The following is a 15141-nucleotide window of genomic DNA, read 5'->3' on the forward strand; positions in this document are numbered from 1 at the left end:
TTCTTTATATATATGTAGCATCATCCTTGGAATTTCCCCATATAGACTTATGAACAAAATCAGTTTGAAGTTACAAAGAAGGTACAGTTTGTTTGAGGAGGATAAGATCAACTAAACTGTTAGTTTGATTATCAAGACCTATTTAAGGAGGCTCGATATGGAAAAAAAAATATATAGAGTTTGCTTAAGACTTATTAGTCTATGGTCTTAGACTATTTAGTCCCGTGAACGTCATTAAAATTCTTCAATTCAATTCAAAATAACTTATAGATTATGCAAGTAATGGCCTGCTATTGTCAAGCTCGCCATCCCTCTGGTTTTGGTACTTCCATGCTGTTGAACTCAACCCCAAGACGTTTAGGGAGGCAGAAGATCAGAACATGGGGCTTCAATTCAAGGCTTGTATGCATTTCATCTTCTTCTGCCCAAGCAAATGTTTTCAGTGGAATGGAGCCTCGAGGCAGAAGGGAAAAACCCCCTGCATCTCCTAGAATGTTTGATGTATTCATAAACCACAGGGGTCCTGATGTGAAAAACATTTTGGCTCTGCCAATTTACAATATTCTTCAAGGTATGGGAGTTCTAGTTTTTCTTGATTCGAGAGAGATGGACTTGGGAGACTTGTTTCCTTCTACCATTCGGAACGCTATTAGCTCTGCTTCAGTTCAAATTGCCATATTCTCCAAAGGTTATGCAAATTCTCCTTGGTGTTTGGCTGAGCTTTCTCTCATGTCACAAACTAAGTCTCTGATTATACCAGTGTTCTATGATGTTGCTCCTGCTGATCTCCGTCACATCCAAAATGGAGTCTATGCAAATGCATTTTCTGAATATGAAAAGAAGGACAGGTACCTAGACAAGCTTCAAGAGTGGAAGGAAGCCCTTCACTTTGTCTCATTCATCACTGGATATGAATTCAGCAAACACTATCAGTAAGACTCTGTTTGTGTGTTTTCCATGAAGAAGTGTTTCTTACTTGATTTTAAACTCAGAGCATAAAATTTTGGCTTGAGTAGCATACTTTAAGTTTCAAGCTGTTTAAATACCTCGCCAAAATATTTATTTATAGAGGGGTTTTTATTGGGTAAGTTAGATTTTATTGGATAAGCTATTGTAATTTCAGATGAACCATCTAAATAAATCATATCTTGAATTTAATGTGCAAGTCTGTTTCAGTCAGTTTAACTGATTCATCTAAAATTGTACTTTTAAATAAGGACTATTATAATTCTAAATGAACAATCTAGACAAATCAAAACTTTGAACATAGGATTTCAGCTTGCAGAACATATCTAAATCAATACTTAGAATATTCAATTTGCAATTCTAAATGAACAATCTAATCAAATAAAAACTTTGAACATAAGATTTTAGCTTACAGAACATACCTAAATAAAACTTAGAATATGGAATTTCACCTTACAAGAGCATAACATCTTTCTAATCAATATTCTTGTAATTTCTTAGTAATCAGGAGCTGCTGCTTAAGAATATAGTGTCCACTGTGCTAAAAGAGCTACAAAAGGAAAGATCTTTAGATGTAGCAAAACATCCTGTGGGGCTAGATGAAATTGTAGAAGATTTTGAACAGCATTGCAGACAGGAGGAGGAGAATAGTGTTAAGATAATTGGCATCTTTGGAATGGGTGGATCTGGGAAGACAACTCTGGCCAAAGAATTGTTCAATCGCAAACGCTTAGAGTACCATGGTTCATGTTTTCTAACTGATGTACGAGAAGCATCTTCCAGAGGCGAATTGCTTTCTTTGCAAACTAAGCTCCTAAAAGATCTGGTACACGAAAAGGATCCTCCAAAATTTCAGAGTATAGATGAGGGAACTAGCTGTATAAGGAATCGTATTGGAAGAGGCCATTTGTTGAGATTTCTTATTGTCTTAGATGACATTGATCACATTGACCAGTTAGATGCTCTGTTAGTTAGTGATGTCCTGCCTTCTCATAGCTATGTAATCATCACCACCCGTGATGAAAGAGTGTTAATACGTGGTGGAATCCATATTCGTTACAAGATGAAAGCAATGAATGTGTATCATAGCAGGGAACTCTTCTGCTGGCATGCATTCCACCAACCTTATCCTGCAAATGGATATGAAAGTTTAGTTCGGAGCTTTGTTGAAGTTTGTGGGGGTTCTCCCCTTTCTCTCAAAGTGCTGGGTGGGCATGTTTTTGGCAGCAATGACAAACATTATTGGGAGTTGGAATTGGATAAAGTTCACACAACATTGGATAGAGACATAAAACACAAGCTTAAAATAAGTTTTGATGCATTGGAAAGTGGAGAGAAACAGATTTTCATGGACATTGCATGCTTCTTCATCGGCAAAGAGAAGTGTATGGCCATGCGAATATGGGAGGCTTCTGGTTGGAGGGCAGAGCATGCAATTCAAACCCTCAAAGATAAGTGTCTTATTGAAATGGTTGAGTGCCAAATTCATGACCAAAATGATGAGGAGTATGGCGACAAGCTTCAATTCAGAATGCATGATCATCTCCGTGATTTGGGAAGAGAAATGGCAGATGAATTGGGCACTCATCGTCGCTTGTGGCACCCTAAGCAGCTTGACTTTTTGGTGGGCTCTTTCTTCTATGAAAATTTTATGCTCTACATGCTTTTATTCAATTTGTTTTTAAGAGGAAATGGAACATTTTGTTAAACATATTTAAACATTACAACACTATTAACTTAGGAATCAGTCATAAATGTGTAATGGTTACAACCGAAAATAAGTTTCATATGTGAATACAGGAGGAATCGAAGATATTCCAACAGACCCTCATCGAAAACAATGTTCATAGTTTGAGGTGTTTACACTCATTTGTAGATCCATCCACTGGTTTTGTGGTAACATTCTTTGTAGGAGATTCAAACAATCGGTGTGAAATATCAACAGCTCTGTTATGGATTAAGCTTGATCTGAATTGGCGTAGAGCGGGGAGCGTTCCTTCAAGTATTCCTTTGCAAAATACCCAGTGTTTGACAATTGTAAATGGATATCTCGAAAAACTGTGGCTGAACGATGCACAGGTATTTTTTCCCATTTTGTTAAAAATTAGGTCTTCTTTTATGGTAAACCTTGCATTTCGCTATAGTTCTATCTCATGAAATTTGTTCACCTTTGGAATGAATTTATGTATGGATTCTTTTCAGGCCCCTTTTCAGTTAAAAGAGTTGGTGCTTGATGCGGTCTCACTAAAAGAGTTTCAAAACTCAATAGGGATGTTAACTCATTTGGAATATCTAGTCTTAGAAGGAGGGGGCGATCCAATGAGAATTGAATGGAAATCCTTTTCTAAATCCCTTAGAAATCTCTCAAATCTTAGGAGATTAGTTTTATGTGATTTCACAACAAGCAGTGGACAATTTTCTTTGAGCAATAGTGGGATACATGCTGTTTCTAAGCCTCAGATGAGTAGCCTTCGGTTGATGGTGATTAGAGAAGGAAAATATGTATCCAAGGTATCAATTTGTGGAGATTATTGTCCCAATCTCATATCTCTCCACATTGAGTTCATGCCGAATCTGACCGAAGTGAATGTAACACTGACAAAACTGAATTGCATTAAGTTGAAAGACTGCCCAATACTGAAAACAATATGGTGGAGCTCTACTGATATGGAAAAAATCTCAATATTGAATATAACGGAATGTCCCCAGCTTGAAGAGATTCCTAGTCTTGCAAAGTTGAACTACCTAGAAAGAATCACCATTAATGAATGTGGGAAGCTGCAGAGTATAACAGGTATAGAAGAATTGGGACGATTGAAATGCTTGCACCTTTCAAAAGTCAGTGGAGCTCTCTTGAATTCCATTCAAATGCTTCAGGTATGTATTTCACTTTTGTAATGTTTACAGGAGAACTATTTTGTCTAAAGAAGTGTGATCTGTAACTTGTGGAGTTAAATGTAAACAGAGGATTTTTTTCAGAGTTTTTTTATGCTCTCTTATGTTTGGTTTCATATTAATGATGGATCACAGAATGTGATTCAAAACATTGATGCTAGAAAACTTAACACAATCAAATCTAAAAGTTCTTACAAATAATTATAATAGATTGTAGAAATCTGTTCTTATCGATTGTCCTACATCTACTAATTAGTTCATTTTTACACCTCAGAGGCTTCCAACAGAGCTGACTAGTGTAATCGGGAAAGCAGTTGATGGAGTCGACTCAGTTTTAAATGCAAATTTCTTTTCTGACCTGATTGGGGAAGGGGCAATTAACGAAATCCATATAAATGAAAAGGGATTGCTTGAGGCATCATTAAAAATATCACGCTCGTTGAGTGCAATCATTATATGTGTTGTGATTCAGAGCTATGAAAATGGGGGAGTTATAAATCTTCCTCATTCAGTAAATGAATGGATAGAGAGTTCCATCTCAAAAGGGCAATGGATAGTCACCCTCGGAGTTACTGACCAAGAAAGAGTAAGCCATGCCCTAAACTATATTGCTCAATCCTTTTGGATACCAAGAATAGGCACTCAAGCTAGATTTGTGAAGGGATTTATAGTGACACTGAACTTGGGTGAAAAATGTAAAACCCTTCTTATATGGAAAAGAATTATTGGGCAGCTATATGAAAAAAGGATAGAATAGTGGGGAAGGTAGTCATAGCATTCAGGTAAGCTACTTTGTGCCGAGGCTAACTTGAGCTTCGTTTCTTTCCCTGTTAATCTTTTTGTAATACTATTTGTTTTACTTTTAGATATAATCAGCAATTTCATACTATACAAAAGTCATTCAGTGGCATGTTGCTGCCAATATCTTGAAATTGTTTTATATATACAGAATGTTAAAAGAGCAGAGCCCTAGCAAGGAGATGGAATCAAGTTGATAATGGGAATAAAAACAAAATAAAAACATGAAAGCCTTGAGAATCTGGATTCTGAATTATTTATTCATGAAAAAATATTATTTCGAACTTACAGTCATGCTCATTACGAATAATTCTAGCAAGCTGTAATTAGTGAATTGGGTCAAGTGGTTGGATCTCCTCTTGTATTATAAGACCATCGTTTTTCATTTATACATTCTCTATAGTTTCATTTTGATGATAAGTTTTCTATAGTTTCATTTTGATGATAGATTACATAGTGTGATTCCAAATATTGATGATAAAATTCTTAACACAATCTGCTTTAGAAACCAATCACTATGATGGTAATAAATTGTGGAAATTTAATCTCTCTCTCTATAATTTCTTACTTCATAATTTGAAGTCTGAACTCATAAAAAAATTGACTGAAAACCACCACTGGTGATTGGCTAAATACAACATATATCATTTCTGAAGGACTATCAATATATAATCTGTTATTATACGAGTGAATTCTAAAAGACATTAGTAACGTTTCAACAAGTAAAGTAAGCGGGAGTAGTCAACCAGAGTGTTCGCTCAAGGGATAAGTGTTAACTGCAGTCCTATCATTTGAAAGCTACTAAACGCAAGTCATGCTCCTCTAAAAGCATAGAATGTTTTTTTCTCCTTTATTTTAAAGAAGAATAATAATGGTTCAGATGCAAGAGTTTTTATTACTTTCTGCTGCGGGCAGAAAACTATAATGCACTTCAATATTGGTTGTTTTTTTTTTTTTTGGTGAAATATTATATTTATATTAATAATAACTGGTTCAAAATAGCTCTCAAAAAAAAGAATTAGAAAAGAAAAACTCCAGTCATTGTCTGATACAAAAAAAAAGATGCAAAAGAAGAAATATTGCATCAAGAGAGAGTATCTATCAACACTAATGAATCTTGTCGTAGAAATTCCCAAATCGAAAATATAGTAATTACAAAGAGCCCAAGACTCATATGAATACAATTCATTGTTTGGTGCTAGAGACAAAATCAAGAGCCCAACAAAAAACTGTCATAAAAATTACCATCATTGATCATCCAAAACTCCACTTGAGACCATGATATTAGAAATTGCAATCCAAGATCCTGACCTGCATACAATATCTCAAAAAAACAAGTGAGATCCATAATAGAAAAAACATGTGAAATCAAAGCGAAGCCGTCATTTACTATCAAATAAAATATGAGAGGGACTCATCTTTATTCTAAAAATATTCTTTTGTCGTAATATTAGCCAAGTTGGGGAGATCAAGGAGGTTAAGTGGGGAAAGTAAAGAGTTAATATAAACCCTGTCAGTACCCAAATTAGCTAGACAATCAACTAAAACATTGCCTTCTCTATAACTATGCATGATGTAACATTCAAAGATTGAATCAAGAAGAGACCATACTTGATGTAATATATAATGTACGGACCAATTTTATACATGGCGTTTAATACACGCATTAATAATAATGGACGAATCCCCTTCAACATGTAACTTAGATATAGAAAGCGATTTTGCAAGTTCCAAACCAAAAAGTAAGGCCAAGGCCTCAGTTTTGTTATTAGTACACTGAGGGAGAGAAGATGCTTTTGCTGCAATTACATGATCTTTAAAATCTCTAATCACTATGTCATAGCCAGAGTTGCCTGGATTTCATCTAAAGGCTCCATCAAAATTGAGTTTGAAATAACAATCACTTGGAGTAACCCACTTGGTTTGTGCTTGGATAAGAGGAATCTTGGGTGGATGCAATAGAGCAAGAAGATGAGGAAAAAGTAAACCCTTACATCATTGAATAACATTGCCATCGTACGGAGAAAAAATATGATTACCCTTATATTTACTTACTGAAGTATTAACAAGCTCAACAATTGATCTCTCTAATCCTTCCAAAAATTGAGAGATTGGAGATGATGTCCATCTAAAAATTCTCATGTTTCTTTCTCACCAAATTGCCCATTCTACAAATACAGGGATACACTTCCAAAGACATAAAAACATTGATTTAGAGTATAAGATTGGCCATGCTTGGACTAAATCTCATAGAGAATTAGGTAATGGCATATGGAAATTAAGTTTATTAAGGATTAAATGCCAACAATCTTGGGCAAAAGTGCAGTTTAAGAGGAGGTGATATGTTGTTTCTATAACTTGTAGACAGAGCACACTGTTAAAGGGATTAGAAATGTTCAATCTATGAAGACAATCACTAGTTAAAATTTGATTCTTTAATGTAAGCCATGCAAAGCATCCTGCTTTTGCCAGAATTGAGCTATTCCAACAGAATTTAAAAGCACAATATGTGGTTTGTTTAAATTGGTTATGTTGGAGAGCTAAGTATCCTAGTTTAATAGAGTATTTACCATCTTTAGCTAGAACCCAAAAGAGGCAATCTGGTTGATTAGACATAAAAATATTCATTTTAGTTAGTACTTGTTTGAACGAAGCAACCCGATTGTGGGATATAGGAAGAATTGAGGGGTCTTGCCAAATGACTAGCCCTATGAATCTATGAATAGCTGAGACATAATTAGAAAAAGATGTCCCTAAAACTTGAATCACTATGTTTGAGAAATCTTTTAAATAATCAGTATTTGGGCGGGCGGGGGGGCGGACCCATTCCATGAATCAAACCAAAAATTGACACTATCCCTATTGTTCACTTGTCATGATATGAACGAATTAATAACTTCTCAAGAAGCCATCATGAAATCCCAAATGATAGACCCCTTTGGCAGATCTAGCACAGTAAGAACTCTAGAAGGTTCCAAGTTATCTAAATATTTCTTTTGTGAAAGGCAACACCATTTGGCAAAGGATTTTTCATATGTTTTCCAAACATGTTTAGCACCAAAAGCCCTATTCCTATTGGTAATGTTGGGAAGCCTAACACCTCCTATTCTATAAAAGTTTGACATGGCATGAATAGAAATTAGAGGTATTTTCTTCTGACCATTCATATTATCTAACCAAAGAAAGGTGCAAATTAAATTTTCAATTTGAGAGATGATACCTTCAGGGGCTTGTAGAATTGAGAAGTAATAATTAGGAATGGCAGAAAGATTAGTTTTGATAAACAAAATTCTACTTGAGAGGGATAACCAACGAACCTTCCAAGCACTAATTCTACTTTTGATACGATTAATCACAAATTTCCAATAAGAGGGTTTGTTTAATCCCATAAAAAAGGGAACATAGAAGGCAAATGATCACGGGGAAAGCCAAGAAGATGGATTATTCTTTGAGTAACCAATTGGGATGTATTAAAAACATAAATTTTAGATTTAGTTGCATTGATACATTGACCTAAAACCTATGTATATTGGTTGTTTTTGTTATAGTAAGGAGTGCAACTTTTTCATATGTTTGTCCAATCAAAACAATTTATTATTCAATTAATTTTTGCAGCTATAAAGTTTTAATATATATTATATCTAAAATAATTCACAAATCCATCCCAATTAAATTTTTTCATAATCTGGAAGAAATTATTATTCTTAAAATAAATCTATCCTGTAAAGTTAATGAAAATTTCTAAAAACATTTACTTTTTTCTAAAGAATTCTCTAACATTTATTTTAATTGTTAAACAACACTTACATTAATATTATTTCTTTCTATTGAACTCAACAAAAATCAAAACTACTAAACTACTATCGACTGGAACTAGACCATTGCATCCTTGTTAGAATTCAGGTTATTTTGTGTTTATTAGAACTTATTTTGAAGTCTAAAAGACACATGTTGATTATGCCTTTATTTTAAAGAGTTTGAAATTAAAATTTAAAGCGTCTAAAAGTTCAATTTTTTCCACTTGCAATTTTAAAATTTCAATTTTTTCCTTGCTAATATTTTGAGACGAATGACAACTTCTATTTAATTTCATTTTTTTAAGAAGAAAAATATCTATAAGATAAGTTTATTAATAATAAAAAATTCCTTCAAAGTTACATTACACCTCTACACATAAAGAATTTTCCAATATTATTAGTGATTAAGGGTTCGGTCTTAGTCATCATTATGAGTTAATGTAGTAACGTGATTTTTTTATTTGGAATGAATTTTACATAAATTTGATTCATAAGATTTACTCGGAATATTTCTAAGTAATTGCATTCTTATCATTTTTGTTCCATGTGAATTTCTATTCAATAAAAAAGAGAAAAATTGTGTAATATGTTTACTAATATAATGACAATGTTTACTCTTTATAACAAGAGTTGAAGTATAATCTTTGTGGATATTTTTATGATGATGATAATGAAAATATTCTATTTAGCATTTTTATAATGTCAACTAAAAATAAAATCTTATAATTTATTCCCATAAAATATTTAAAATGACATTTCAGATCCTAGATCAAGACTAAAGAGCATTGTCTCTTGAAATATTATATAATAAGTTGTAACTAAGGTTTTAGAATTCTAATTTTAATAATCTTCTTTTGAAATTCTTTGTCTGCATTTTAAGAAGGCATTCAGTCTAAAGATGTAAGTGGTTGTAAATTTAATAGCAAAGATTTTCATAAATAATAATAAGTGCTTCTAATGTTTTAGATGTTGGTTTCTTTTCTTAATTTCTAAAATTCAAAGTTTGGTTGAATTGTTGTGGGTATATGAAAATTTTCTCTCTTTCTTGACAAGCGATGAACTTAAAGATAATATGTAGAATTAAATGAAAGCATTTGGTATATTAAAAATCAATGCTTGTTAACACAAATAATAGTTGAAATAATAACGACTTTCAAGTAAGTTGTGACAATTTCCACATCATAGAGAGCCAATTTGTGAGTAATTCCTTAACATTTGAATGGCAGTTATGTTAGCACGAATGCTGATGTAATTTCTTTGGGGGAGTATCCTAAGAATTGGTGAGCATGTGACAATATTGATATGTTCCATTCATGACTGTATTTTTTGTTGATGTCAACATAACAGTAAGCATGTGAAGACTAGCAAAGTAGTAGATAGAGATCAAGGTCGTATGAACAAATTTTTGATTTTCAGGTGATGTGCGAGTAAGGATATGTTCCACATTGTGTCTTAATGATAGGCTTCAATGCGCTTAAAGTAAGTCAAAGACATATGGAATATATGACTAATTTACAGTGAGCAGTACAAAGACAAAGTACCTAAGAAGTGGTTTGTGGTGATTGCATTATATCTTCTAACAAAGATATAATCTGGAGATGCACAGTTAGTCGATGATAGAAGACAGTTTGATGGTGATGTCAATGAGTTCACAATTCCTAATATCGTACATGTGAGAAGTTGTGTAGACTATGAGTTGACATTGCTATTGTAATTATGAATTAATTAGTTCTCTTATTATAATTGATTGGGAAAGCCTCAAGGTTGACTCAAGGAATTATTTTGAAAATATGGTATAAAGGAAAGATGTTTTCCATGTTTGTAAGAGTGTGTGATCAAATATTGAACCCAAAGTAATCAAGGAAGTGTGAAATAGAGCAGAGTGTTTGGTGAATGCGAGTAAGCAATCCAAGGGATTATTAGATGCAAAGTTTATGATTTGGTAACAAGATCAGAAGGAGTAGAGGCCTGGTTTATAGGACAGAGTAAGAGAAAGGAGCAATACAATACAATTATAGTATTCTACAAGGAATAATATAGAAATCATTTGGAAAGTGGGTTCATTGGCCTTGCCCCTAAAGCTATTTGGATAGTGGGTTCATCCGCCTTCTACAACTCCTAATAGGGTTGGACTCTCCTAACAAGGATTCAAAGTCTCCTAGCAAGGATTGATATGCACTGAATGTTGTTATGGATTCCTAATAGGGTCCATCCTCTAACAAAGAATATTTATATTAGTACATCATCTTGTGGGTACCATCCTCACTAGGGTTTTCCCTATAATCAAGGGTTTTCCTAGTTAAGTATCTTGTTATGGTTTATGATCATATTATTCACATGGTTAAGTTTTATCAAAGTTGATAGTTGTGATAATAGTTGGATAACTGATTCACCACCCATTCCACCCCCCCCCCCCCCCCCCCCCCCCCCCCCCCCCCTTAGTTTTATTGGTGGACTATATATCCTAACAATTGGTATCAGAGCATCAAGTCCTTGAAGAGAAAGCTTACCAACTTTGGGAGATCAATGGCAATTTATTTTAGAAAGAATAGTCCTAAGTCTGATGGAGGAAATTTTGACACTCAGAAGATAGAATTTCTTGGTGAGACATCAGATTTGTGCAAAGAATAGAGCATTGAGTTTCCAGGTCCAGAATCCTTTTGTTGCATACAAAAGAATAGAAGCACAAGTAAAGACGGATCCAAATCCGAAGAAGACAAGAAGATCATAGAAGGTATTGATCTACTTATGAAAAGAGAGCCAAAAGCTATGAATTTTTTTGTTTGTTGGACATGTAAAGAGTTTGGTCATTTTTCATCCAAATGTCTTAAGAGAGTAAGGAAAGCTAGAAAGAGTTTTTTGTATGATGAAGATGAAGAATTTAAAGCAAGTATGCAAATATTCTTGAATGACTTTGATGATAAAGATAATGAGCTTGAATTGGTTAAGAAAGAGGAAGTACTAGAAGAGATAGCTTTGGTAACTATTGTTGATCCAAAGGCTAACCATGAAAATGTGGAAGTTATCATTGAGACTAACAATGACTTGCAGAATGAGAATATGATTGAAGAGCAAAGATTAGAGCCTAGAGTAGAAGAAAGAGTTGAGTTGACAACTCCTAACAAAAGTATATTAATGAATCACCCTCTTGAATAGATCATTGGGAGCAAAAACATAAATCAGGCAAATGAAGAAGTATGTGAATTATGTTTGTTTCTCAAGTTGAACATAAGAGTACAAATGAAGCATGTAAAGATGATCATTGGATCCAAGCAATGAAGGAAGAATTAGATCAGATTGTGAATACTAATAAATACCTATCTCCACAATTGCTTTGAGCATCATTGGGTCCACATAGGTTAGTATGAACCAATTCCAAAATATCACTAGAAGTATATGTTTTTCTCTTGAAACTAGACTTGGTCATTTTTCCCAATTGACATTATCTATATATAGCATTGTTAGGCTTCTTTAGTTTAGGCAACCTTCTTACTTTCTTCATTTTACTAATATTCACCAAATTTTCAAAGTTCACACGACATAACCTATTGTGCCATAACCAAAAATCTTCTTGTTGTGAAAAAACATGTCTCATTAGATAAATCTAGATAGAACAAGTTACCTCTTGTCTGATCACCACTTCCAATCAGTTTACTATCAACATCATATATCTTGGCCTTTCTATCATGGAATTCAACTTTGTAAGCTAATTTTTTCGGCTATGAAACACTCAATAGATTTTAGTTAAGTCCTTCATGTTGGAGTTGAGGAAAGCCAACTCCGAAGACGCCAAGATCACCTGCATGCGAACCTATCAAAGAGAAGCCATAGAATGGGAGGAGCATGGAGCACGGGCAAAACCCTAAACGGACATGAGAGCCAAAAATGCAAACACAATAAGAAATGTATTTACAATAAGAAAATGGCTTTCGATATATTTTACAATGAGAGAGAGCCCGAATATAAAGAGCTCATGGAAGCTTGTAGAACAAGCTGGAAGATAAGTGTGACAACTAGAAGGGAACAAACTCCCGTGTTGTCACAACATGCATTAAATATGAAATATTAAATAAATGCATGACCTAAGTAAACTTAAGCAATAGAATAAATAATTAAATATTAATTATTTACTCTAACACCCCCCCTTAAGTGCAACTTAGGGAAATGCCTTAAGCTCACAAAGCTAAGATGAAATGCATAATGGGTCCCGACAACGAGGCCATTTTAGGTACCCAAGTACAATGCAAGAAGATGAAACCTCTGTAAGCAGGGAAAGAGAGAAAACCACATGGGAAAAACCCTCCCCTAAAAAGAGGTAAGAACCCAGTGAAGAGCTGAAGAAGTCTCCAACTAGGGAAAATGTCCCCTAAAACAGGAACAATGAGTGATCATGAAGAAGCAGCATCACTGAAGCATGAAGAAGTCGCAAATCTGTCAAACTGTTGATCTCAAGAAACCTCCATGGAAGAAGAAGGCACGAGACGAGCATGTCTATATGGTAGATGATCCATCTCACCGAAATGCATAGGTAGCCAGCCACTGCAATCGCCTTGTATGTAGGATCAACCACTGAATACATAGTTCACACTATCGAACCATCGAACCATGGATGCATTAGAACACAGCATAATCCCCCCTTAATGCAGACAGGGTGTGATGACAGGCAACTGAGAAGGTGAGCCAAAATCTTCTGCAAACGAACCAAGAACGAGGAGAGAGGAAAAGAGGTACAGACACTGATAAAGACACGGTCTAACTGACTCTGCATGGGGCTAATGTCGTGGAAGGGACACTCACTTGACAAAGGGAGAATGCCTAAAACAGCAAACAAATAATCCCCCCCATGGTGCTTTATGAAATAGTGCAAGTACAACTGACTCAAAACAACATTCATGATCCCCGAAATACAAAAGTGACAATTTATCTCAGTGCGAAAATAAAAAAGTGCTTCAAAATGATAGCTACAATGATCAAAAATAAAAAAGAGCTGAACCAAAAGAAAGTACAGCCGAAAAGAAAGCAAACCATGCCAGGAAAACGATCCTCAGGCCTAAAACACTCAAAATATCCACCATAGAGCAAAAACGCCAAAACTATGATAGAAAGAGAAGAGGCCAAAAGTGAGGAAAAAAGATGACAGTTCTGAAAAGTACACAGAACCAGCTTTCCAGAAATATAAAGTTTTCCAAAAATAGACATGGGACGCAAAAGATATGCATGCCGGAGTCAAAAATAGGACTTCGGACTTCAACAGAAAAAATAGGCAATAAAAAACCATCAAAACTAAAAAATACCTGCACCAAAATCTCCGTCTTGGAACCATCTTTCCGGCGCTTCTTTCGGATCGGAAAAATACCTCTGTATGCAAGAGTTATGGCCAAAAAACCACAAGTAGGTCCAAAACCAATCGGGAGAGGTGCATGCAAGGGCTGATGTAGTGCTGACGTCAGCAAGTCAGCTGATTAAATTTGACGGCTTGGAGGCCGTCGTCGCAAAAAAAAGTGCCACGTGGCATTGCCACATGGCAGTACGAACGATGACGTGGCAGGGGCCACGTGGCAATGTGCCACGTGGCACGCCTGCCACGTGTCAGTCACAAAATGCGGCAGATGACGCCACGTGTCGCTGACTGTGCTGCACAGTTGGCAGGCGGAGGTGGCCGCAGGGGCGGCAGAGGCAGAGGAGCCGCCGGCGGAGGGCGGCGGACGGGCGGCGGGCTGGAGAGGCCCCGCCGGTGGAGGGCGGCGGCCAGGAGCCGGCCGGGCCACGGTGGTTCGCGGGCGGCGCTGCCTACTGCGGCCGCTGCGGGCGGCGCGCGGGTGGCGCGGTGGCGGCGCTGCCGAAAATGCGTTTTTAAAATTTTTTCCGCTCTGCGTCCGTACGATCCGTACGGCAGCGACCCTGGAAGCCTCAAAAAATCGCCAAAAATGCCCTGTCTCCAAAAATGACAAGTTTTATATGAATCCTGATTGCAAATGGCCTTCCGGATCCAATGGTGATGTCCGTTTGGGCTGAAAGTGCTCCGAAAAAATGCTGATCCCCTGATTTGAAGAAAAATTGCACAAACAAACTAGGGTTTGTGACTCCAAATCACGGCTTCAAAATTTCTTCAACGAAGCAGCAGCAGGAAGGCTCTGATACCATGTTGGAGTTGAGGAAAGCCAACTCCGAAGACGCCAAGATCACCTGCATGCGAACCTGTCAAAGAGAAGCCATAGAATGGGAGGAGCATGGAGCACGGGCAAAACCCTAAACGGACATGAGAGCCAAAAATGCAAACACAATAAGAAATGTATTTACAATAAGAAAATGGCTTTCGATATATTTTACAATGAGAGAGAGCCCGAATATAAAGAGCTCATGGAAGCTTGTAGAACAAGCTGGAAGATAAGTGTGACAACTAGAAGGGAACAAACTCCCGTGTTGTCACAACATGCATTAAATATGAAATATTAAATAAATGCATGACCTAAGTAAACTTAAGCAATAGAATAAATAATTAAATATTAATTATTTACTCTAACACTTCAACCCAATAAATATTGTCATATTTTATCTTTTACTCATTTGGATAATACATTTACCTTTTAGAACACATGGGATATCATTACCACATTTAACACATCCATCTTTGTATGGACCAATTTGCTCAAATTTATCTCTATCACGAATCATATGATTAGAA

General features: G+C 35.7%; 1 protein-coding gene across 1 annotated transcript; it reads left to right on the plus strand.

Moving 5' to 3' along the window:
- Positions 1 to 241: 241 nt before the first annotated feature.
- LOC149547921 (disease resistance protein Roq1-like) lies at positions 242 to 4733 on the plus strand. The gene is made up of 6 exons (XM_089794205.1): positions 242 to 932; positions 1468 to 2590; positions 2767 to 3045; positions 3169 to 3843; positions 4136 to 4447; positions 4728 to 4733. The coding sequence occupies exons 1-6, from the start codon at positions 274 to 276 to the stop codon at positions 4731 to 4733; spliced, it is 3054 nt and encodes a 1017-aa protein (XP_089650331.1). The 5' UTR covers positions 242 to 273.
- Positions 4734 to 15141: the final 10408 nt, after the last annotated feature.

This window comes from Cupressus sempervirens, chromosome 7, assembly GCF_028749045.1.
Source record: "Cupressus sempervirens isolate cs-2001-9-10 chromosome 7, ASM2874904v1, whole genome shotgun sequence".
Classification (NCBI taxonomy): domain Eukaryota; kingdom Viridiplantae; phylum Streptophyta; class Pinopsida; order Cupressales; family Cupressaceae; genus Cupressus; species Cupressus sempervirens.